The following is a 26191-nucleotide window of genomic DNA, read 5'->3' on the forward strand; positions in this document are numbered from 1 at the left end:
AGGTGTGTGTGTGTGTGTGTATGCACCCTGCAATGGGTTGGCGCCTCATCCTGGCCTGTTCCCTGCCTTGCACCTGCAGCCCCCCCCCCCCCCCCCCCCCGTGACCTTGAATAGGACAACTTTTCAGAAAATGGATGGATTTATGTCCATGGACAATGAAACAATGGTGACTGAAAGAAAACAAATGAAGATACAATAATCACAAATCCAGACAAGCTACTACTTCCTGTTTTTAAAGATTCTTGTTTGTCTACAATGAAAGACATTGGCTCAGGGTTCAATCCCACCAACCTCTAATAATTAATATGATTTAACATAAACCTTTAATCAAACCTTTTGTCGAGATAAATGACACATCAGAAGACCACTGGAACACCGCTTATAAAATGACGACAGACAGGGTAAATGACAAGCTTTTTCATCCACATGTTAGTTACTTAGACCAAAGCAGGAAGTACAGTGGTCTCACACCAGACAATTACAAGAAACGGGGCTGAAAGAGCAACTTGAATCACTTCCTCGGCAGGCGCTCAGCACAGAGGCTCAGCACAGACCCTATGGCACAAGATGACAAAGACTGAGGTAAGCGTGCCTTCAAAAACACGCGAATCGGTGGCACGGCCATGTTGAGAAGGTAGTAAGCAGCCGAGGAGGCACAAGAGATGCATATAAGGCAAACTAATTCCTGCATCAGGCCGTGTGAACGGCCATCTTACTATATTCAACATTCCACCACTGTAGTAAGCCTTTGCAGTTTGCGGCATTAATGAACAGCATAAAGTATATGTAATAAAATTATATGTTTAACAAACCTTTCATTTACGTCAGAGCGTTCTAATTACTCATAGCAGGTAATCAGGTATAATTTTTACATGCCTTTACATTCTTTATAGGATTCAGATTAGTGGGGGATCATTTCTATATTATATTGTCATTGTAACTACTTATGAGTTGTCAAATTACAAAAAGCTTAAATAGTAGAGTTACAAAAATAGAATAAAAGCTCAAGTTCAGCTATATATTTGAAGTCCAACCTTTAGACATTAATCGAATACCAGCCAGATAGGTAAAGCACTTCCTGTGACAGTGGCTAAATATGAGTACAGTAAGACACAGTAAGACAAGGAGAGCATTTAGTTCAGTTTAGCACACAAAATCACTTTTTAGCGTTCATACAAGCAAAGGGAGGGGGGGATTTTAATATGATTGGTTTAGGTATTGCAAGACATTTTCCATAATCCCCCAGGGGAAGAATTGGGGGGGTGCTTATAATTCTCCTTCAACGGAAAAGATGAAACGACTCAAAATGAAACCTGAAGCTGCAGTACGTGTGAAGACATCATCTCTATTTTTAAACAAGCCAATAATGAATCAAAGCCACCAACCAAAACAGAGCACATATACTTAACTAGCGGACCTATCTACTTCCAATTCTGTTACTAATATATAAGTGACATTCTGTACTGTCTGTTCAGACTTCAGATGTCAACATAAATGGGAGGACCTTTGAAGATTTTTTATATATTTTTCCATTATAAAACAACGACATATGCTAACATAAATGTTGAAAGCATATTTTTCTTCTACTTTTTTCCCCAAGCAGGGTTTAAAGGGGGATTTCCAGTGATAGATCTCCATATACTTCTCTTGTATAAGAGGAAATTACAAAGAAAAAGTGAAAATGAAATGAAAACAGTATTTTATACCTAACTCTTACCCTGTATTCCTAAATTCTAGTTATACTGAAGTTTTTCCCGGACCGACGACGGAGAATCGGGGATCTTTAGCGAGCATGTCTGAGGAGCTTGTCCCTATAGAGTATCGCTATGCCGGATTGGTTTTCTACTGTACCATTTTCCTCATCGGAATCGTGGTCAACGTCACGGCGCTGTGGGTGTTTGCTCTGACCACCAAGAGGAGAAACTCTGTAACTATTTACATGATCAACGTGGCTATAGTGGACCTCACCTTCATTGTCCTATTGCCCTTCCGCATAATATACTATGGCAAGGACCGCTGGCCTTTCGGGGATTACTTTTGCCGGATCAGTGCCGCCTTAACGACATTTTATCCCTGCATGGCCCTCTGGCTTTTCGCCTTGATCAGCACCGACCGCTATGTAGCCATTGTTCAGCCACGACACAGCAAGGAGCTGAAGAACACGGGCAAGGCTGTGCTTTCCTGCATAGGAGTGTGGGTCATGACCCTGGGCAGCACGGCGCCCCTGCTGTTCACCGACGAAGACCCTGACCGCGCCTCCAACTTCACCACCTGCGCGAAGACGCGCGACATCATCCACCTGAAGCGCGATAACCCCATGAATTTCGTGCGGCTCGTGTTCTTCTTCCTGGTGCCCGCCTCCATCATGCTCGCCTGCTACGGAATCATCGTGAACAACCTCTTCCACGGGAGGACCTCGAAGCTCAAGCCCAAAGTGAAGCAGAAGTCCATCCGCATCATCGTCACGCTCATCGTGCAAGTGCTGGTGTGCTTCGTGCCCTTTCACATCTGCCTGATCTTCCTGTTGCTGGAAAACAGCGGCCATGACTACAGCGCCTGGGCCGCCTTCACCACCTTCCTGATGAACCTCAGCACCGTCCTGGACATAATCCTCTATTATATCGTCTCCAAGCAATTTCAGGACCGGGTCATCAGCGTCATCCTCTACAGGAACTACCTACGCAGTGTACGCCGAAAGAGTCTGCACACCAGCAGTGTACGCTCTCTAAGCAACCTCACCAGTGCTATGATTTAAGGGTTAACTGCTGCCTGTAGACTTTTACAGATCAAGAATTTCTCTCGGTGTTTTTAACTTCAAATAAGTACCTATCAGCTCATATCTTATTTATGAAACATCATAAAACTAGCATCATATGTTGTTTTCCAGTTTTTCGAAAACAATTTTTTGAGTGTGTCTGAAGGCTACAAACTCGTATAATCTAATCTTGGGCCGTTCACTTCTTCAAAGATGCTTATTATTATGTATTTTTGTCGCTAAACAGAAAGCATGTGAAAAATACTTAATATATCCAAGGGTACCGTCATGTTTGATAGTAAAACGCATTTCATAAAATCCTGAAAAGCGATGCAACATTATATCATTTCAGGCTTTTTTTCCATCATCGATAAAACTTCTTGTTCTCGGGCCTCATAACCGAGCGTCACTTTGCACCGTGATGCATCTGAAGGCCTGTTTTTTGTGGAGTCCCACATGACATGCTAAGGTGGAAATGTGACACTGCCTATTATTCCAGAAGCATAGATAAAGGAATATTTGACTTACAGCCCCGATGGCAAAACATCCACTTTAAGATGGAAAAGATGGTGCAGGGTTTCGACGAGCAGCATGTCCATCAGTGCAGAGAGGATCCATGTCCCAAGCAGGAAAGACTGCGCAGAAGGAAACATCATTTTACACCAGATCTTACACACTGTTTAGAGTAATTAACTTTGTCATTCATTAACATGGTTTAATTCTATAATTATGACTTTAACTTGGTCCTGCATGATACATTATTTCAACATCGTCATGGCGATGTGCAATAATCACATGGCGTTTGGCAGCACTGCTTTGTGTGTGTGTGTGTGTGTGTTGGCGGCACTGCCTGGTGTGTGTGTTTAAAAAAAAAAAAGAAAAAAAAAATTCTGCACTTCTCAACGGAGTTTTCAGACAGATGGTATTCATTGCTTGGGTCCTTATTGAGCTAGTATTGGAAATTCATCGCAGAGTCTCAAAGCACTTATGTAAGTCGCTCTGGCTAAGGGTGTCTGCCAAATACTGTAAATGTAAATGATGTAAAATGCTTCGTGTCTGTTGATACAACGCACGGCAAAACCACCGACTAATCTGACACACTCTACTGGTAGATAAGAATAAGTTCTGTTTGGCTATAGTTTATTTCGGGTGATTGCATTTTCTTTTTTTTTAATAAATCAAATATGACATAAAATATGACATACTGAGATGTGATATTGTCATTTGATATTGTGCACCCCTACTTTAACTTGATAAACTTTTCATTCATTCATTCATTCATTCATCCATCCATCTATCCATCCATCCATATCGAGTGCAGGTTTGGTGAGCCTGAACCATGTCCCAGGAAGCATAGGTCATATGGCAGAGGAACACCCAGGATGGGATGGCATCCCATTGGCACCAACACCCAGAACAAGCTCCAGACTCACAGTAACCCAAAACTGGATAAGCCATGTGGAAGATGGATGGATAGATGTAAAAAATTAATTATTAATATTACTACAAACTAAGACATTCCAAATAAAACATTATTTGCTATAACTATTTACTAGCTATTTCTATATTTCATTCATATTAAATGTTTTTATTCTGCGAAAACTGTCATGCAGAAACCAGCAGAGTGCTATACAATATTACGTTACTTATACCTTTATTTTACTTGCCACCCACATGAAAAAAAAAATCTCTAATCTGATACATTTACACAAACATATTACAACCACAATATTCTGATTTGCAGTCAATTTTTCTAAACTGACTACGTGAGATTCCAAAAGCAATATTTCTGGAATATGTCTGAAATGGCTGGAAATGAGGCTGAAAAGCTTGCGAAGTGGAGGTACTCACGGCGAATTTGCGGCTTCCGTAGCGTCGCTCGAAAATGCGAAAATTGTATATGAGGAGACTACTGCAGAATGTGTCCTTTAAGTCCAAACAAACCAGTCTTCCACAAAGCAACCGCCACAGCTAGGAAAACCCCCAAAAAACATTATCAGTTACAGACAGACTGGCAGACACATAGTCATACAGAGAAACCTTAAACCTTCACTCCTCTGCACCATATACTCAGCAAATTTCCATCATACACTATTCTATCCATCACCTAGACTAGACAAAAAGTCAATTTTCCTATGGGGATGACTAACATCACTATTCCATTTCAAAATACCCATCGTAAGAGGTCCTGGCAGCATGCACCTTAAGACATGTACTGTGTAAATGTCTTAGGCAGCCAAAGAAAATGATTAATGCTATTTATCTGGGTAGTAATTTTAACTTTACCATCAGCACACTTGATTAATTAACTTAATTACGTAAACAACTTGATCAGGTACTAATTTGCCAAACAAGGAAAGTTAGTGGGTGACTGAACAAATATGTGGGTATATTGGGTGGTGACTTCAAATACTATAGGAGGTTTTGTTCCAACAGCTGATGCTCCTGGATAGACATGCTATCATAGTTTAACACCAACATGTACATCTTTGACTGTCTAAGACTTTACATCATAGGTGGAGAGTTCAGGTGCAGAAAGTAAAAATCCAGACCAAGATTTTGTTTCACCCAACCAGTTGAAAGTTGTTTGTGACTCTTTATACTCAACTGGTTGGTTGAAACAAAATCTTGGTCCGGATTTTTACTTTCTGGACCTGAACTCCCCACCTTTACGCGGGACTGCACATGGTTCATAATATGGTTCATGGTTCATAATGCAGATGGAGACAGGTGGCAGTGTGGTCCAGAGAGCAGCATCGCTCACCTGGCACTCCTCTCTGATGGCTTGCAGGTTATAGGAGAAGATGCTCTGGTACTGAGGAAGGCCCACAGTCAGCAGGCCAGCCAGGGCGCTGGGGACAATCAGCAGGCTTTTACACAGGGGAGCTTTATCTGTGTGGTAAGGAAGTGTGTGACAGATAGTATGGGAAGCAGAGAGATGGCGTGCATCCCCCACACTGTGGGCTTTTTGGGTAGCACTTTACTAGAGGAGGAACAAATAATGTAGTAGCACGCATTTAATGCATTAATTAACCAAAAACTAAGTGTTAGTTACGTACTGATCCCATGTATGTCGAATCATATCGGTTTATGTATTGCAGCCAGTTACAATGTTTGCTTATGGATTGTATGTGAGTCGTAACCAAGTTACTTGTGCCTCCCCAAGGAAAGTCTTACCTTTTTTCTTTGTTTTTTTAATTAATTTTTTTTAAACTGGCATAAGTTATATTTAATGTTATAGTGTTTTTATTCTGATACCAAATAAAGACACACAAAAAAAATTGAGACATTATCTTTACCGTTTTTTTGAAAAATAGCTGTTGGGATTTCCCTTGATCTGATAAATGGGACCTCATTTTCATTTCCAAGGCAACTTTCCGCTATTGATTATGGGATGTGTCTTCAGATATCCCCTGAAATCCCCCCGTTTTTTCAAACTTAATTCTGGTACTGAAGTTTAACGGGGATGTTTTTGGGCTATTATGAGGAAGGAAATGGCCAATGTATTCAGTTGAACAGAGCTGAAAGATCACTGTATTTCAACGAATAAGTTCAGTGCAGTTTTTTTTTAAAAGAAAGCATGACATAGGCATAGGTTGGCAAAAAGTGCAAGAAAAATACTTTTTTAAAAATGTAGATGTGACATTCCTGGGTAGGTAAATGATAAGCTGATTCTGACGCATTTTGGGCCTGCTTTTACACATTCCTTCCGTCAATGCGCTTACCTGCCAGTACCCAATAGCAAGTACTACCTCCGGCAACGTTTCCCCATCCGGTCCTCAGGGACCCGCAGCAGTCCACGTTTTCGCTCCCTCCCAGCTCCCTAGCAAAAATGTGGACTTTCTAACAGGGAGCTAGGACTGGGTTGGCCAATCCTACCCGCAAAGGGCCAGTGTATAAGCAGGCTTTGGGATAACCTTTAGGTCAGCTATTCAAACCCAGGTGCGAGGACTCTTCAGCCCATCAGTCCTCTAATTAGTAACTTAATTAGGGAATTGCAGCAAAAACCCGCACACACACCTGCCCTTTGCGGATAAGATTGGCCACCCCTGAGCTAGGAGGTGCCTGAGGTCTGGGTTGGGAAACACTGATCTAAAGCATTAACAATAAAACAAAAACGTTCTACAGTGTGAGTGTGTGAAGATACCCCTATAATGGACCGGCTTCGGATCAAGCGCATGCCTGCACCTCGCTCCCTGTGCTGCCTGGGATAGGCTCCAGGTGACCCTGACCACGATGGATGGATACTGTTTGATCACTGAAAAATTTGTTGCTTCAGAAGAAGCAGTTTCAACAACATTAATGACTTTGAAACCACTGCATGCTCAACATCCTTTGATTTAATATGAATATATTGTTGAGCAAAGCTGATCCACAGCATAGACAACATAGGTGATTGTTTAGGACTAGGAGGTATGACAAAAGCCACATTCCATGACAGTACAGTTATTTACACTTGAATTTACATTTGAATGCCACAGATCAGAGGGACAGAGTTCAAAACTTCATAACTAAAAGGGTATTTGGAGCAGAACTATAGGATTTTGCAAGGTCACATGGCTTTGTTCAAGAAATCCATGATATGAACTGGTTGGTCTACTGGAGTTGGTATGGAATGACCCATCTGTGATACATATTAGAAATATCATAGGACTACAGTTACTAAAATAAGAGGGGAAATTCTGTGTGACTATCTGAGTAAGGACTCTGTGCCCATGATCGGAAGGTGGCTGGTTCAGATCCCACGGTTGGCAGAGTGGTTTCAATGTTGGGCCCTCGAGTGAGGATCTTAACCCCTAATAACTCCCAGGATTGGCTGACTAACGTCTAACCTGCACATCACTTTGGACAAAAACATCTGATAACAATGTAAATGTGAGACAGCACAAAGCACACTGATGATTGACACAAACCACAGCTACCGTCCAGGCACTGCTGCAGTGTGTGGGTTACCCCCAAAACCCTGTAGGGATCAGCTCTTCAATGACAATATCTATATATTTACACATGGATAATAAGAACGTTATTGCTATAAACGTACTTAAAGTCTGACAATATCCCTATTTATGATACAATTCTTTATATTTTAGGTTTGCTATAAGTGGAGATGACGTTCGTTGAAACTGGTTTTCAGGATCTGTAAAGTACGTTACAGACTGGGGTATCACAACTTCATTTAAAGTAAACGGTTTTATGTCACCAAGAAGCATCTACGGATTTGCACAACATCACACGTAAACCGCAGACTTATAGCTTAACGCTTTTAACGCGTGAACCAGTTACAGACGACTAAAATGCCATCGCTGACATTCATTGGGAACAATGACATTCTAATCACTGTCACTACAAAATAATAATGTTACGGTTGTGCTAGCTACATCGCTAAAAATAAAGTATTTTGCATTTTATTGCATCACTAAATGGTCAATAAGCGGGCTTACTAAATTATATTGTTGTATGATATTAAATGCATTCGTTTCCAAAGTTTTCAGTCGCTAGAGTTCTGCTTGCAAAATGAATGACAATGTAGACATAAAACGGAAACAAACTTCAAGACAGCAGTAAAAACGTAAAATTCACTTACACAAACCCCTAGAGCCAGTGGTTGTAAACATCTCCCAGATGATATTACTTGTTTATTAAGAGAACTGACAAGAACCGAGAAATAACAAATACACTAACAAACAAGAACAAAACTTAAAATAAAAGTTAAAGTAACAAAAAAATCAATAAAGGATGAAAAGGGCAAAGGCTACAAACTACGGAAGCCCATAGAGCCCAATATTAATCAATAATATTGAATCAATAAGTACGGCGTTTTGAAACGATGAAACAAATACAAAAATAAGTAATGCTCATGTGCACAAACATCCTTTATTAGAACAAATTTGAATAACATAGATGAACATCAATATTGTTGTATGAATGTTTTTACCATGTACAAATATTCCTGTAGTTAATATAGTGCAGTGACGCTTTTAAACACACCAACACTAGTGAGAATAATATATTGTTCGCTTAGAATTTTTTTGTTTGATTTGATAATCCTTTATGGTTGGAAGACAGATAGCAAATGACTTAGATGGCTCACTGTTCTAATTGATCAATTTTATTGTGCTGTGCGTCTATTTGTCCACTAGATGGAGGCAGAGGCCTGCATATTATATTATTTTAAGCGCAGAGTAGCCCGTCCTAAAGGAGATACTGCCCGTGATCTGAGGAGGCACACGCGATGGAAGGGGCAAGAAGTGCGAAAGGAGGCGATTTAAATTATTTTTTAATTACTAGGCTTCCAATTTGAATATTTCTACTGGAGAGGAACAACTGTGTAATAATTTTATTTGTTGTATACTGCTGATTTTCATAGGTAAATGCTATAGGCGAATTTCGCCAGGTTGGTGTGCATTTAAGTGTTATAGCAGCTCCAATGCCTTCATAATCTAACCACGTGGGGAAATATTTTGCAGTTTACAACATGGAAGATTCTGATAAATAGAGAAGAATAGGAAAAGTGTGCTTAAAATAATCTGATGTATATACATGGATTTGCTCTAGATAGTTAGATATATACTAAACACAGATCCATCCCGTCCAGGGCGTACTCCAGCCTTTTGACCTACGCTGCTTGGATCTTGCCCCCCCCCACAACCTTGTAACCTTGACCAGGATACCCAGCGGCATGGATGGACAGATAAACAGAGAAACACAGAGATGAAAATACAGCTCTTTAATTAGGACAGTAGTGGATATATGTTTATATATCGCTAAAGGATGCCATTTTTCATGCTACATCAACGGGCATTGTTTTCAGTTAAACAGTCGCCTATTATTTTGTAAATGTCTCCGTTTAGTCAATGCCTCGCTCCCTTTAATCACTAACATTAGCTAGTTATTTCCCTGGATATTTGAACTGAAGCAATGTAAGCTGACTACTTTGCTTAAAAGGCTGCTTCTAGGATCTGAAACTAGCAAGCGAGGTTACGGGTCCATTTCCTTAACGACTGTGCTACCTGTAGTTTTTTTTTTCTTTTATGGCGTGATAGACTGATCTGGGATCTGAGTTATTAAAGTCATTGACCACTGAGTATTGTTCCATTACTTTGGACATAACAAGGAGAATAAAATAAAAATCACTTTAGATCATAACACTTGTGAGCAATCAGCTCATATATCCGGCACCTAATTGTTCTGCCGGAAAAATCCTTGTAGCAGGAACTAGACGGTCAGGTCACACAGCAGCTATTTTGCAGGCAATGAAGTACAAGTTTTTATTATGAACTAACTAGCTAGTTGATACTTGTGTATTGCATCTATTTCTTCTCCACAAATATCAAACTGCAATTAAAATTAGCTTTATAATTTGTTAATAGCAGATGGCTGGAAGCTTCTTGAACACAGATTTTCCTATATTCACGACATTCAACCTATCAGAGCTCAAGGAACCATTCTGACAGTCAGTGCCATTAAAAACAATTAAATCTTCAGTCCAGTCATGCAAGCTATGATAAATTATAGGCGAGCTTTCTTGCTCATTTAAAATCTTCATGAGAAGCACTTTCACAGTGTAGGCATTAATGAAAACAAGATTGTCTTTCATTCAAGCTGATTTAAAAGCTCGACAACCAGATGCTGCTCTCTGGTTATAAAAAAGAAGTCGGAATTAAACAAAGCTAAGCAAAAAAATTCCAATTTTTTCCATCGCTTGTGCTGAAAACAAATCAGCCTTCATGTACAATGACCATCTGTTTGTTATTTGATATGTGTGAATACATGTTGTAATGACTTTGTTTGTGAATCACTCAGTGCAATGGAAAACATAAGGGCTCTCGAAGTGCTGCAGTTTTCAAAGCTAATCATATAATTGGACACAATAGTCAATGACAAATGGAGACGCATAAAGGCAGCCAGCTGTGAAGTGAATATGTAATCATTGTAAAATCATAAAATTTTCCATATTTGAAGATGGCTTAATGGACTTTGCTTGTCAGCACAGTATCAAGTGATGATCAGAGATACCATAATCACATTTATTTTCTAAATGTTCCTTTCATTTTGTTGTATTCCATACATAATAGATTTTTATCTGTCTTTATTCTTCTCATTAATAAATATATTACATGAATTAAGTTTTATAATGTTTATATACCACATATAGCTTTAAAGACAATTGTGGTACATAAGATGGTTACTACAGTCATGTCGTTAATATGTGTTAGTATTGAATGCTGCATTCTTGCTGAGCTGGAGCCTGTCTTTCCCTGAATTCAACTGGTTTTCTCCTGGCACTTCCTCCCATCTCCCATAGCCATAGGGTAGGATAGTCCTGGGTGTGCTCAGTGTCCTCCAGCTGTTTGGTAGGATAGTCCTGGGCGTGCTCAGTGTCCTCCCGCTGTTTGGTAGAATAGTCCTGGGCGTGCTCAGTGTCCTCCAGCTGTTTGGTAAGATAGTCCTGGGCGTGCTCAGTGTCCTCCAGCTGTTTGGTAAGATAGTCCTGGGCGTGCTCAGTGTCCTCCAGCTGTGTGGTAGGATAGTCCTGGGCGTGCTCAGTATCCTCCAGCTGTGTGGTAGGATAGTCCTGGGCGTGCTCAGTGTCCTCCAGCTGTTTGGTAGGATAGTCCTGGGCGTGCTCAGTGTCCTCCAGCTGTGTGGTAGGATAGTCCTGGGCGTGCTCAGTGTCCTCTCGCTGTTTGATAGGATAGTCCTGGGCGTGCTCAGTGTCCTCTCGCTGTTTGGTAGGATAGTCCTGGGCGTGCTCAGTGTCCTTTCGCTATTTGGTAGGATAGTCCTGGGTGTGCTCAGTGTCCTCCCGCTGTTTGGTAGGATAGTCCTGGGCGTGCTCAGTGTCCTCTCGCTGTTTGGTAGGATAGTCCTGGGCGTGCTCAGTGTCCTCCAGCTGTTTGGTAAGATAGTCCTTGGCGTGCTCAGTGTCCTCCAGCTGTTTGGTAGGATAGTCCTGGGTGTGCTCAGTGTCCTCCAGCTGTGTGGTAGGATAGTCCTGGGCGTGGTCAGTGTCCTCTCGCTGTTTGGTAGGATAGTCCTGGGCGTGCTCAGTGTCCTCTCGCTGTTTGGTAGGATAGTCCTGGGCGTGCTCATTGTCCTCCAGCTGTTTGGTAGGATAGTCCTGGGCGTGCTCAGTGTCCTCCAGCTGTTTGGTAGGATAGTCCTGGGCGTGCTCAGTGTCCTCCAGCTGTTTGGTAGGATAGTCCTGGGCGTGCTCAGTGTCCTCCAGCTGTTTGGTAGGATAGTCCTGGGCGTGCTCAGTGTCCTCCAGCTGTTTGGTAGGATAGTCCTGGGCGTGCTCAGTGTCCTTCAGCTGTTTGGTAGGATAGTCCTGGGCGTGCTCAGTGTCCTCCAGCTGTTTGGTAAGATAGTCCTTGGCGTGCTCAGTGTCCTCCAGCTGTTTGGTAGGATAGTCCTGGGCGTGCTCAGTGTCCTCCAGCTGTGTGGTAGGATAGTCCTGGGTGTGCTCAGTGTCCTCTCGCTGTTTGGTAGGATAGTCCTGGGCGTGCTCAGTGTCCTCTCGCTGTTTGGTAGGATAGTCCTGGGCGTGCTCAGTGTCCTCCCGCTGTTTGGTAGGATAGTCCTGGGCGTGCTCAGTGTCCTCCCGCTGTTTGGTAGGATAGTCCTGGGCGTGCTCAGTGTCCTCCTGCTGTATGGTAGGATAGTCCTGGGCGTACTCAGTGTCCTCTCACTGCTTGGTAGGATAGTCGTGGGCGTGCTCAGTCTCCTTCAGCTGTTTGGTAGGATAGTCCTGGGTGTGCTCAGTGTCCTCCAGCTGTTTGGTAAGATAGTCGTGGGCGTGCTCAGTGTCCTTCAGCTGTTTGGTAGGATAGTCCTGGGTGTGCTCAGTGTCCTCTCGCTGTTTGGTAGGATAGTCCTGGGCGTGCTCAGTGTCCTCCCGCTGTTTGGTAGGATAGTCCTGGGCGTGCTCAGTGTCCTCTCACTGCTTGGTAGGATAGTCGTGGGCGTGCTCAGTGTCCTTCAGCTGTTTGGTAGGATAGTCCTGGGTGTGCTCAGTGTCCTCCAGCTGTTTGGTAAGATAGTCGTGGGCGTGCTCAGTGTCCTTCAGCTGTTTGGTAAGATAGTCGTGGGCGTGCTCAGTGTCCTCTCGCTGTTTGGTAGGATAGTCCTGGGCGTGCTCAGTGTCCTCCAGCTGTTTGGTAGGATAGTCCTGGGCGTGCTCAGTGTCCTCCAGCTGTTTGGTAAGATAGTCGTGGGCGTGCTCAGTGTCCTCTCGCTGTTTGGTAGGATAGTCCTGGGCGTGCTCAGTGTCCTCCAGCTGTTTGGTAGGATAGTCCTGGGCGTGCTCAGTGTTCACTTGAATAGGTGCGTGACCACATGCTGGATGCATCATGAGCTTAACCCAATATATATCTCCATCCATCCATCCATTTTCCAAACCACTTATCTTACTGGGTCGCAGGGGGTCCGGAGCCTATCATGGAAGCAATGGGCACGAGGCAGGGAACAACCCAGGATGGAGGGCCAGGTCATCGCAGGGCACACTCACACCACGATTCACACCAATGAGCAATTTTTTTGTGACTTCAGTTAGCCTCAGCATGTCTTTGGACTGTGGGGGGAAACCGGAGTACCCAGAGGAAACCCCACGATGACATGGGGAGAACATGCAAACACATAGGTATATATATATATATATATATATATATATATATATATATATATATATATATATATATATATATATATATATATATATATATATATATGTTTCTATAGGTTTTTCTCTGGCTCTTTTGGTTCATGCTGCAGTCCAAAATCCTACAGTTAAGCTACCTAGTATCACTCAGTTGCCTACAGTGTGTGTGTGTCGGCCAGTAGACTGATATCCCATCTGGGGTGTCACAGGTAACATAAAGGGGGGAGGGATCAGAACGATTCCAAGGCCCCCTGAGTGACAGAGCCAGAAAAAATGCATAACGTTATTGGATTAGCTGGGTGCCTGGGTACCCCTGCCTCGTGTCCCTGTGCCTCCTGAGATAGACTCCAGCCTCCAGGTGGCGCTGTTGCGGATCAGCAGCTGAAAGAAACACGGATTCATTATTGTGATAAATAAGTATTCTCAAGAAATCACAGTGTACAGGAAAAAGTCTGTGTTCATGATTCAATGCATTAATTAACTGGTGTTTCTAAAGATTTCATGTTTTTCCCTAAAATAATTAAGGTCTTTTAAGGTAAAATGATGTTCATTCAAAACTGAATGCACTCGATCCACAGGAGATTGCACTAAGAATGCATTAGGGACCATTTTAATGTTGTTTTCTTCAAATTAACCAGCATGTGTATTATTGTTTTAGAACATTTACTTACATCAACCTGCTAGTGATGCCGATGTACTTTAATTGTAATTTAACTTTTGTACTTTGCTGATTTAGCTTATTTGCTTGAAGGATAAAACCAAATAAAAGTGAATGGCAGACTGTTTTATCCTCTTTGTCCTTTTTATTGAGCGACAGCATATGCAGCATTATTGTTGGTATATATGTTCATCTTCTAACACACCTGGACCAGGTCATGGTTTGGGACAGAAACAATCCGGCTACATAAGGCGGGGTCTCATGGATACCAGCCTGCATACATGTACCCACTCATCCAATCACAGGCTACATAAGGCGGGGTCTTAAGGATACCAGCCTACGTACATGTTCCCACTCATCCAATCACAGGCTACATAAGGCAGGGTCTCATGGATACCAGCCTGCGTACATGTACCCACTCATCCAATCACAGGCTACATAAGGCGGGGTCTCATGGATACCAGCCTGCATACATGTACCCACTCATCCAATCACAGGCTACATAAGGCGGGGTCTCAAGGATACCAGCCTGCGTACATGTACCCACTCATCCAATCACAGGCTACATAAGGCGGGGTCTCAAGGATACCAGCCTGCGTACATGTTCCCACTCATCCAATCACAGGCTACATAAGGTGGGATCTCATGGATACCAGCCTGGATACACCGCTAGAGATTGGCGGCGTGGGGGGGGAGGGAGATAGAGGACCTCGCTCAAGGGCCCACTGGTAAGTGTCTGTTCTGCCAAGGCCAGGACTCAAACCAGAGACCTTTTGATCATGGGCACGGAGATGTAGCCCACCGAGCCACTCGCCAACCCCACTGTTGTCATTAATGTATCTTATCGGGGTTGAACAAACAATATTTTTCAATGAGCAACACATTTGCTGTCCACAAGTGCACACAATACACTAAGTTAAGGCAAATACACCTAACGCCAATTAACGATAAATAACTGTGTTTACTTGTTATTTTAATTCCACAAATTACTACATATACACTTCATGGCCACATTGTTAGGTAAGCCTAGCTAGTATCATTCAAGACACACTTTTGATTCCAGAATCGCTTCAAGGGTAAATGCACTGTGCAGTCAGAGAAACCATTTGCACTGAGCTTTTTGCACTTGTTACCTCCCAGTTAGCTTTAACCAGTCTGGCCGTTCTCCCCCTATCTCCCTCATTAACATGCTGTATTCAGCGATTGAAGTTCCATCACCCCGTTCTCTGTAAACTCTAGATACTGCAGTTGTGTGAAAATCCCAGGAGGGCGGTTGTTCCTGAGGGTGCCGGAACCCTCACACATGGCATCGACAATCACACCATGTTCAAGAACACTTAGATCAGGCACCTTAGCTGTTCTAACGCTTAATTGAACAGTAAGTGAATCTCTCAGACATAATGTTGCATAATGTGCGTATTCAGTTGCAGTCACAGGATTCGGTGTTCAAAAGAACAGCTGTCCGGATTGGCAAGCAAGTGTACCTAATAAAATGGACACAGAGTATTAATGCAGCAACATATCCAACATGGAACATTAAGTCTTATTATTTTTTATATTTTTTTCTGTAACTCATGAGATTTTAGTAATTTTACTCACCAATTAATACAGATTGTATTTTTTATTAGTAAGACTTGCTCCCCAAATTAGTTTGGCCCACTCTAACCTTAATGAATATGTACGTGCGTGTACCAATGAACGTAACGTAACATCTTTCTTGTTAGGCAGCCTGGCCGTTTGTATTTCATTTGCAAAGCGTAACATTCTTTGCCAAAGAGAGCTACACGATGCTTTTTAAACCCTTTTATAAATAGGGATAATCTATAAAAAAGCATTTAATTGTCAGGAATTAGGTCTACTTGATCACCCAGTTAGGAATGTAAAACTGGGGAATGTATCACTTTGATTACAGCTGTTGTTTTTCTAGCAGATCGCGCTGCTGCTGACGCACACAAAGAGCATCGCGGCGCCATTAGCGAACATAAATAATGCAGAGCTTTTTCAACTCTACTTAGCTAAGTGGCTTGAAATCTTGGGCTCCTTTTGTCAGGTTTTCAATAGATTAGTGTAAGATTTATTTTAATCCAGTAAAGTACTATGTTCTTGACATAATAAGTGAACAGATTTTTACGCACAGCATACATCTGAATTCTTTGAAGTGTCTTGCGAGGTGCGGCGGGATTTAGGCGATATTTTGACGATGTGGTGAGGTTTCCTTTTAAGAGGATCAGACCAGTGGGTGAACAACCCATATATTACAGCCACGTTTAAAAGGACTTTCAGATTTTACAAATCAGCGCAAAATTAAATGAGAATCTTAAGTGCGTTTGCAACAAATTGCTGTGAAAAGTTTATCTTGTAACAACAAATTAAATAAAGATTTAACAAATTAAATTAAATCATGCTTATGGTTTACTGGCAATCCAGGCAACCATCAGTTCAATGAATGATCCTCCATATATTGGAGACATTGAAATTTTCGAGTTATAGATACATGAAAGGGATCACCACTGAAATTTGACCATTTCATATATTGTGTATCTTTCTCTCTGTAATAGAAATTGACATCCCATATGTCCCTTTAATCACAGTATTATGTCTCTCATCATTTATTATTGTTTTCTTTTGCTTTATTTTTTATCTTTTTGCTTTTTTGCTTCTCTCTAGTATCACTATGTTGTCAATCAATTATGGATGATTTTATGTTGGGAATTAGTCTCATGTTTCCATATACTTTTGAGTGGGTAGGAGCATCGGATCAAGAACGGTGGATAAAAGAAATGGGGAAAAAAATAGCCTTTATAACTGAAGCTGGAAAGAAACTAAACAGGACCTCGGGGAAGATCGGCACCAGAACTGTAGGATTTAATGTGCTGACAGCGGCGCAGCTTCTCTGAAAGTGGGAATAGCGAGGTCCAACTTTGAGAAATAACAAATAAATCTGCTGAGCGCAGCTCGAAGCGGGTCATCACGTGACCGGCTGGGTATTTGAATGACTGCAGACGGAGCAGTTTGTCGAAGCCGTAGCCTGAACATCAAACATGCCGTCCGGCAACATCTGATGTCTTGCATGTAATGAAGCTGTATCCAAACAGGGAAAACACAGACAGGCAGATTCTACAGCTGGAATGAAAAAAAAATTAAATTACGCTACTTCTTCCAATGAAGATTACCCAAGATTGGCATTTCTGATGGACCTAATCGCATATATTCAATGGAAATATATGCCACTTATCAACTAAGGAACCTATATTGTATACACTGTATGTTATTACCACACTATTTTCTCTAAACTAGCATTTTGCAATATTTTTAACTTTACTCTGTTCCATTTTTCTGTTATCCTACATTGTGGTCATTTCATATCCTATAGTGTCATCAGCCAATTGTATCATGATTTTTTTTATATTGAGCTGGGCGATGCACTGAATTTTCCGGGATTCTGGAAGATAGCCCATCCCACTTTCACTGACTTTAAGGTGCCAAATTCCGAGACCAGCTTTTCTGTGGTGCCATGCTGGAGCAGTTTTTCCTGCTCCAGGGCCAGTGTTTTACAGTGGAAATGCGCGGAACCAGTTCTGGATTGGGAAAAAGCCCAGCTCCAGTGATGTGTTGGTCGAAACGAAGCATTTGTACATCCTTATTGTATAGGAACCAAATGTTTAATTAACAAAGACATATATAGAACCCGAATAAAGAATTTATCTTCTCCATATCAAAGATTTTCAACAGAGGTGCCTTTCTCAACAATGCAGTGGCCCTCTGAACAATCCTACTTAATAGAATAGATTGTCTTAAAGTCTCTTCTAGGGCTGTAGTTCTGAACCACACCAAAAGATCTGTTTGATGTGATAGTAGAGTTCACCTGGTGTTGAATTCTGCACAATGCACGAACAGACGAATTCATGTGATCCACCACCATGGCGATTATGTAGAACAGGGGTGGGGAGCCTTTTCCGTGGAGGTCCGGTGTGGGTGTGGGTTCTCGGCATCTCCTCGAAATTCCAACTTCCTAGTCGAAAATTTTAACAGTAACGCCCCCTGAAGTCAGAATTTCGACTCGTGAACTCAGAAGAATCACCACAACCCCGAGCTCAGAATCCAAGATGGCTGCGCCCTTTATCAACAGAAGTTGAAGCTGTAGTGTTATACCGTTTATTAGCACTTACGTCTTATTTAAGGCTCATTAAGTGGGTGGTACTCACAGTATCGTCCAAATGCTATCTCTGGACATGTTGCTACTCAAAATACCGCATAATGTGTAGTTATCCACTGACATTGCTAACAATAGCTAACAATTAACCGGGCTAGAACTGGGACCATTTCATTAAGCAGGATTTCATGCTTAAGCCGACGTCTTGTCGGATTTAAGGTAGTCTGGGCTATATATAAGTGAACGAATATAAAGGCGATTTAAACTGGGGTACCTTAAATCCGACAAGTTGTCCAGCTAAGAAAGTAATCTTGCTTTTTGAAACGGGTCCCTGGTATTGTTAAATGGCTTTCCGACTTTCTGTGCTGGAACACTGTTAACTTGTGTCTGACGTCAATCCCAGTTCTGAGTTCCGACCTCTGAGGTAAATGGAACGCAGCATTAGTACAACTCTTTAGGACCATGTGCCTGGTGCAGTGACTATTCCTCTGCCAATAAACTAGCATCTAAGTGGGTTGGCCCCGCCCACAAAGAACTTGTGCCGTGCGTTTCAGGGCCCTGTGTTTTCCACAATCGAAAGTGCACGGTCTGAAGCACGTAGCGCAGGTCCTTCTAAGGTGCGGCAAACCGTCCTTTAAAACCTTTAATAACTTTGGCGGATTGTGATTATAACGGCAGATTTGGGAATGGACCCGCTCATGCGCCAATTAGCCAATTTCATTTGATTTTACTGTGATTAGCTAATTCTGATGAACAATAAGAACCAATTTGGATGTTTATTTCTTAAAATATTTTGAAGTATACATTAACGATCTTTCACATTGTAATTTTTTTTTAATCGTTTGCATCTCTGTGTGTGCAACAAGTTAGATGATACAGCCGCAAACTGGATGGGAAAATGACAACTGCTTCAGACTGGTTAGCTTGGCACCAGATGCAAAATACCTGTAGGGCCCTTAGACTGTGCTCCTTAGATCGTTACAATAGGGACCAAATGGTATCTTCTATTGTCAGCTTCAGATACGGGTTCCAAGGATCAGGTGAAATATAGTTCTTGTCTTTGTGCCAATGAAAAGTAACAAATAGAATATAAATATTAATATATTGAGATATATGAACAATATAATTATGGCATTTTTAGACAGACAAATGAAATGCAGTCCACCGCCTGATTGGTGGGCAAACTTGGTACATTACAATCATCAGAATAATTTTTAATGACCATGTGAATGAGGTCGGTGGAATTTGTTTTTGGTGAAGCAATACGGTATGTCAGCTTTGTGCATAATTATGAAACATGGTTAGACAGCAACATCACGCTGGACAATCAGCACAGCAAAAAAATCCATTAGTCTACTTGTGCAAATTTCTGGTGGAAGATGGTTAGATGGTCAATATATACTGTTCAATACTCTTCAGTTGAATTCTAAGTAATTAATAATTCATTCTTTGAATTTTTTAATATTGTTTTAGGCATTTACACTGGTGACTAAAATTGCGGAAACACCTAGCATTTTTGTCATTGCGCTTTAAAAGTTACTAAATACATATTGCCGGTAATTTTTACATGTTTAGAAACTGGAGTGGTAGGTCTGAGACTAGGGACCTGTGGCAGCAATGGGATGGTTGCTGGTTCAAATCCTGTGAATGCCAGGAGTGATTTTCCTCCAATGGACCTTTGAGCAATGCCCTTAGCTGGTAATTGCTTCATCCTGGGTATGACGTTAATCTACATCCTACATTGTGGTGCCGAGGTATCACCTGCCACATGGGTGCACTCAGGATCTCATCCCTGAGGTGGTTATCATGTGGTGGGTGTGGCAATGCACTGTAATCAGTGCACGCTCCTTCCCTCCTCCTTAGAAACCATCAAACAATGCTACAAGTATCATACATTGGATGGTTAACTACATAATCGTGGAGAAACAGTTTGTTTATAAATCCCTATAAATCGGAAGTACTTTCACAATTTGGGCAACTAGTGTTTTTTAATTTATATTCCCTCAATCAATAGAGTTGGTCGACTGGTATCTGTATCACACTCCTACAGTGACGCAGACTTGATAGAAAAATAAAGGAACGATGGTTCGCTTAGGGACTGTTTCAGGTAGCACATTTGCACACGCTGGTACCATGGCGATATGGATGGAACTCCCTATTCCTGGTCTGCTGACTTGTCCTGGGGTTCTGAGCTGGTGAACGGGCACAAGCAGGAGAGAAGAGAACAGCCCTTTAAGTGTTGGTATCTGCTCACCACGCAAAGGCAGTGCATGCTCAGCGCAGTCGGCTGCGCTAGCTGCCCTGCTGGTTTCACTCACCTGATAAGCAGCAGATAAAACAGGAGCCAAAACGCAGAGGAGAGATGCGGGTGCCCAGCTGAGATCTTATATTTCGCAAAACACAGAACAGTGTAACAAGGGGGAACTGCAAGGTTCCTGGTAACTCAGTCCCAGAATCCCTCCAGAGGGATTACCCAGCTAGTACCAGCAGAAAAGGCCAGACTGTTTTGTCTACTGTAGCTCTTTATTTTATTTTAGTCACAGCAAAACTTTTGTTGCTTCACATAAAGGAAAGTCACATCTAAGGGTCTGTCTTTCCTTTTGCTCTCGTCTTGCCTAAGAAATTCTCACAATGCTATCTGATCACAATGGCTGCATTTTTAACTCACTTCCAAATGGAAAAAGTTCAATCATGCTGGTTACTATTATTTTTATTTCTTTGTATTAATGTTCAGTGTATGTTAACACCCAAATTATAAAATTTGAAGGACAGGATAATCACAATAAAGTTTTCATCTTTATTACTAGTTACGTTTACTCTGTGTTTATTTATTGAATGCAAATGGCTGATTCATGCCAATTTTGACCAACTGAAAGCAAACCTTTTGTATATGTATTCAAACTAGATTTTACTTTAATATCTACCAGCAACTACAGCTATACAGATTTTGTATATCTCTACTAAGATTCATTTCAGGGTTTTCATAGTGAATGAAGGACATTTTCTTATTCGTAAGCCACTATAGTTTAGGATCAATGTTATGCAGAATTTTCACTGATATCAAACAAACATCAAGATATACAATACCAGTTAATAGTCTGAGTACACCTGCTTGAAATCTTAATTATCTGTGGTTTATAGTGTACACAGATGCATTATGGTGCATTTTTGGGAGTGGAATTCAATCGTTTGGACTAATGAGTCAACGTTTTAAATGTTTGGGTCCAGCTGCCGTGTATTTGTAAGATGCAGTGAACGTTAATGACTAGCACGGAGATTGCAGTGCCGTGGTCTGGGTTGATTTGCTGGTCAGAGAGCTGGTGATCTTTAGCAAATTCATTCCATGCTTGAGTGTCAAGTCAAGTCAAGTGGCTTTTTATTGTGATTTCAACGTTATACAGTTGGTACAGTACAGAGTGACACGAGTCAACGTTTCTACAGGACCGTGGTGCTACATGAAACAACACAGGACTACAAAAAACACACAGAACGACATGAAGTGCACGTGTGCAAATGTGCAGATACTGCAAGACAGTGCAGTAAGACAAGACAGTGGCACAAACGAAAACAGTGCAGTGCCGACCAGTGCACAGTGCAAAATGTTGCAGGTTGTGCAGAGATGATACAGCACATTAATAAAAACAAGTGTAAACATGTAACAATATATGTAGCGTTATAATAGTGTAGAGATGCTGGCTGTTGTTTTGTATTACTGTAGGTTTACATCAAACATAATAATTAGATCAAATTTCACCTGACAGCCTGCAGAGATTTTCCTAATTGTACATATTTATATTTTGTAATGCCTTTTGTCAACTGTCATACTAGCTAATGTGATGTAGACACTATTATCTCACGCACACTTACTGCTTCACCCAAAGTACAGAAATGTTTTCAAAGTGTTCACGGACCAGCTTTCCTCTTGGTCAGTCTAATGAAACAGGCGGATTGTGGGGTATAACATGCATCTGATATCTTGATCGTGAAGTAATCTCTTTCCAACTGAACTTTCTGATTTCTGGATAATTACTTTATAACTACTTTTCTGGTGAATTTTTTAGTAACTGTAAAAACTCCTCTGTTTTTGTTTGAAATTCTTTACCATTCCTAAGGATTTTTAAAAAAACATTTTATGTAATGAAAATTGCACATAAGATAATTTTTCCAAACCGCTTATCCTACTGGGTCGCGGGGGGTCTGGAGCCTATCCTGGAAGCGATGGGCATGAGGCAGGGAACAACCCAGGATGGGGGGCCAGTCCATCGCAGATGTAATAATATATTTTCTATAAATAATATTCCTTTGTTGGCACATCACCATCTAGAGTCCTCATGGAATTGTTATAAAAAACTATATGATATAGAAGTACCATTAAGTATATTAGTTCCTACAGAACTTAATTCTGTCCTGCATAAATAAAGAATTTATAGCACAGCTGAAGTTCCAGTCCCCGTTCTTTAATGGTCTTCCTACCGTCATTTACAAAACATTGAATAGAAATGTAATGTTCCATCCATCCATCCATCCATCCATCCATCCATCCATCCATCCATCCATCCATCTTCCATACCCGCTTGTCCTATGCAGGGACATGGGGGTCCGGCTAAAGGCAGGATGGGGTGCCAACCTATCACAGAAATTTAATTCTTATTTCTAGCATTAATAGGATGAAGAAATAAGGATTTTGTTCTGGGATGTCGTTTTTTTCAAAGCAGCGAAGGAGACCGAAAACAAAACGCTGCCGTTCCGGGGTAAGCAGATGGGGAAACAGAGACACTAAAGCCGTCGTGTCACTAGAAGGTTATCGCTGTGGGCTGGGTTAGGAGTTAGCAATCTGGGTCGGAGCATGTTTACTGGTGGAGGAGAAAAGACATTCAAGAGCAAATTTCCAAAAGTCAGCCCACTTTTTTCTTGCTTTTGAGACTGCCAATGACCTAAAGTCAGGCTTCCTCAGCATATGTTACAGTATAGGGAACCTAAACTCACTCAGTCCTCATGTGATCCAATGAAGAACTCTCAGGTTCAGGTGAGGGGAGGGGGTTAGGACAATTCTAAAGGCCCCTAAGTGACAAGGGCCCCAAACAATTTTAGACATAATTGGATTGGTCTGGGTTGGAGGTCCAGTATGATATGCTTTCCTGGATCCCAAAATGTCTAGCAGCCCCCCTGCTGGGCACTCCCCTGCCTCATACCCCCACACTACCTGACTCCAGCCTCCCAGTTGTGGATCAGCATCTGAAAGAAGCATGGATGGATTATTGCAAAATTAAGGTTGCTTTCTTTGTTAAATATGTTAAGAAATAAGAATGTACTGGTAGCGGTTGTGTTCATGGTATTAGTAACCGTTATGGAAGATGGATGAGTGAAACAGTCTTGAACTATATTGAATTTCCAAAACTGAAAATAACAGTATGCTGTACTCGGTTTGGCATGCTGATTTGGGAAGGTATGGATGAGCTATATACTCTGAAATGTGATGTTAAGGCTTGGCTCAGTCAGAGAAGGCCATTAAGATGTCAAAGACAAAGAATTTACAAACTGAATTCTGAAAAGGCTAGAGTATTAATTGATTTTAACTCTTTCATTATTGATTTAATTTTAGGTGCATATTGGGATTTGAAATGTAACTCGAAGGTTACAAGCGCCAGTGTGAATTATTATACCAAAAGCATGACTAGGAATCTAAAGGGTTAAGTCATTTTTTTTATTACAACATATCGTAAATAAAACGCTGTGCACAACAATGTGAATTTCTTTCTGAAGCTTCTTTACCACTTCACAAATGTTTGTGCCAAAGAGCACACTAAACTGAACGTGCCGATTCCTTTTAAATTTGATTATGTTTCCTTTCAACAAATGCCAAGTTCTGTTTTGCCTGAAGAACACTCTACTCAATCACCTTCAAACACTGCCTTTCATCTGAATTTGACTGTAGCAGATTATCGCCAACCTTATGTTTTAGCGTGGTTTGGAAAAAAAATAAAAAAAATGTGGACAACAAAGCTCACCATTGCAAAGCTCTTTTGTCCATTTCTTGCTTCTGTGCAAGATGATTATGCTGTCATGCTAATTGATGCATTGTGTAGGTGCACCGCTACGGAAGTCAGGATTTCAGCATAACCCTCTTTCTGTTTACTTTTCACGCTAAAAGAAAGATGTAAAAAGGCGACTGAACAGATGGTCCCTGGCCCCCTGTATGTCCTGCATCTCCTCACAACTGCCAGCCATCTATTGTGTCCATTAATCTTACATACAATTCCAGTAGCACAACTATATTAACAACTCTGGAGAGAACAAAACAAGCCAACACATCTGTCAGGTGCTAAAGCGTGAAACATCAGTCCGGGAAGTAAAGTCTCTTTCCTAGATCCTTCTATAAAACAGCAAGAAAAAATATGCTGGTCCTGAAAATGACCTTATAAAAACGCCGTCCAGAGTAGAAACATAAGAAATGTTCATGATAAGGCAGTTAAAAGAAAATGTACAACATCTGTGTTTCATTCACAGGTAGTTTAATCAAAACCGTTTAAAACATACATTACTAAAATGTAAAAACATACATGACTAAAAAAATACATTAGTTATATTGGGAAAAAAATAGAATAATTAATTTTTGGCAGTTGTAGTTACTACATACTTGCTGTGCTGATGATAGAAAACTTTTTAACTTAAAAGCAAATTGCAGCACACATAGGGATTAAACCAAACCTCAAGAGGACTGAAAACTGCAATCAGAATATACTGAATACTTCAAATATTTGCCTATACATTGATTAGATTTTAGCTTTTGATTTATGATACAGTTATTACGAAGTTGCTTACATAAATATATGTAACAAGACAACTATTCTTAGTGCTAAATATTTTGGTTTTCTAGCACGGAGGAGCTGTTTTTTTTCCAGAGGAAATAACGTTAAAAGAAACAGTGAGATGTTTGCTGACACAAAGAAATGCTTTCATCCCGCAGAACTAATAAGCTGCAGGGACAGTCGATGACCTGCGCGTTGGAGTCGCAGAGGTCGCTCATGATGCGATTTCTCAGCCTACACACGCTGCGTGAAAAAATATGCTGCAGGAGACGAGCGCGAAGGAAACGCATTAAAGACTGGGAGCCCCTGCAAATTTACGAGCAGCGCATTGCCATGACAAATATTTCAAGAATGCAACTCTATTTGGACCCCTCTGCTGTGTGTCTATAGCAGTCAGTGGCTAAATTGAAAAATCAATTCCAATTTAAATTATTGGAATGAAGAACTCCAGGAGCAGAGATAAAAAGGCTTGCTTCTTCTAGATCCTCTTTAATTGGAAAGTCATTTCTTCGGGGTATTCTAATGGTTTTGAAGGAAGATTGCAAAATACAGTTGATGAGCTGGGGGAAGGTTAATAGCCTGTGTGCATTTTTTTTCTGTACAGCAACCGCCCTCCCCTTCCTCATGACAGAACTTCCAAATGAAGAAAAATCCAGGATCTGCTAGCTAGCTCACTCATGACCATATACCCGGACCATGGTGTTCATTCCTCTGTGAATCTTCTGAAATGTTTTCAGTGACTGGCCTGGCGGAACAGATGTTTGTTCAACTTTTTTTTATTTTTTATTTTTAAATAACAGATCGTAACTGAATGCAGTGCATGCTCTGAGTGTACTTTTTGTTGCATACATATTACATGACATACACAATTCTTCTTTTGTGATCACAAATACAATAGCGTATCACTAGCTTTAGTAGTGGGCTGATATTTGGCCTCAATACACAAAGCAAGAAAAAACACACAAGCAAAACTTAAAACTTATTGTTATTTTTTTAATTTTTAAAGTTTTTTAAGCCAGCTATTCTTTACCCTAATAATTGTGGGGTAGTGTGTGGGTTAGTATTCTGTGGCCGTAATCAGAAGGTTGCCAGTTCAAATCCCATGGGTTGGTGAATGATACAACAACAACAACAAATTTATTTTTATATAGCGCAT

General features: G+C 41.2%; 2 protein-coding genes across 3 annotated transcripts in view; one reads left to right on the forward strand and one right to left on the reverse strand.

Moving 5' to 3' along the window:
• The window catches only part of ubac2 (UBA domain containing 2), a 29167-nt gene extending 20647 nt beyond the window's left edge, over nucleotides 1-8520 (reverse strand). For both annotated transcript variants that reach the window (XM_049012683.1, XM_049012688.1), the window contains exons 1-4: nucleotides 8340-8520; nucleotides 5520-5647; nucleotides 4607-4726; nucleotides 3284-3390 (exon numbers count right to left, since the gene is read on the reverse strand). In XM_049012683.1, the coding sequence (XP_048868640.1) occupies nucleotides 3284-3390; nucleotides 4607-4726; nucleotides 5520-5647; nucleotides 8340-8370 (386 nt within the window). In that variant the 5' untranslated portion in view covers nucleotides 8371-8520. The remainder of the gene's footprint in view (nucleotides 1-3283; nucleotides 3391-4606; nucleotides 4727-5519; nucleotides 5648-8339) is intronic.
• gpr18 (G protein-coupled receptor 18) lies at nucleotides 275-3960 on the forward strand. Its single transcript, XM_049012690.1, has 2 exons — nucleotides 275-582; nucleotides 1738-3960. The coding sequence occupies exon 2, from the start codon at nucleotides 1793-1795 to the stop codon at nucleotides 2753-2755; it is 963 nt and encodes a 320-aa protein (XP_048868647.1). The 5' UTR covers nucleotides 275-582; nucleotides 1738-1792; the 3' UTR covers nucleotides 2756-3960.
• Nucleotides 8521-26191: the final 17671 nt, after the last annotated feature.

This window comes from Brienomyrus brachyistius, chromosome 1, assembly GCF_023856365.1.
Source record: "Brienomyrus brachyistius isolate T26 chromosome 1, BBRACH_0.4, whole genome shotgun sequence".
Taxonomy (NCBI): Eukaryota; Metazoa; Chordata; class Actinopteri; order Osteoglossiformes; family Mormyridae; genus Brienomyrus; species Brienomyrus brachyistius.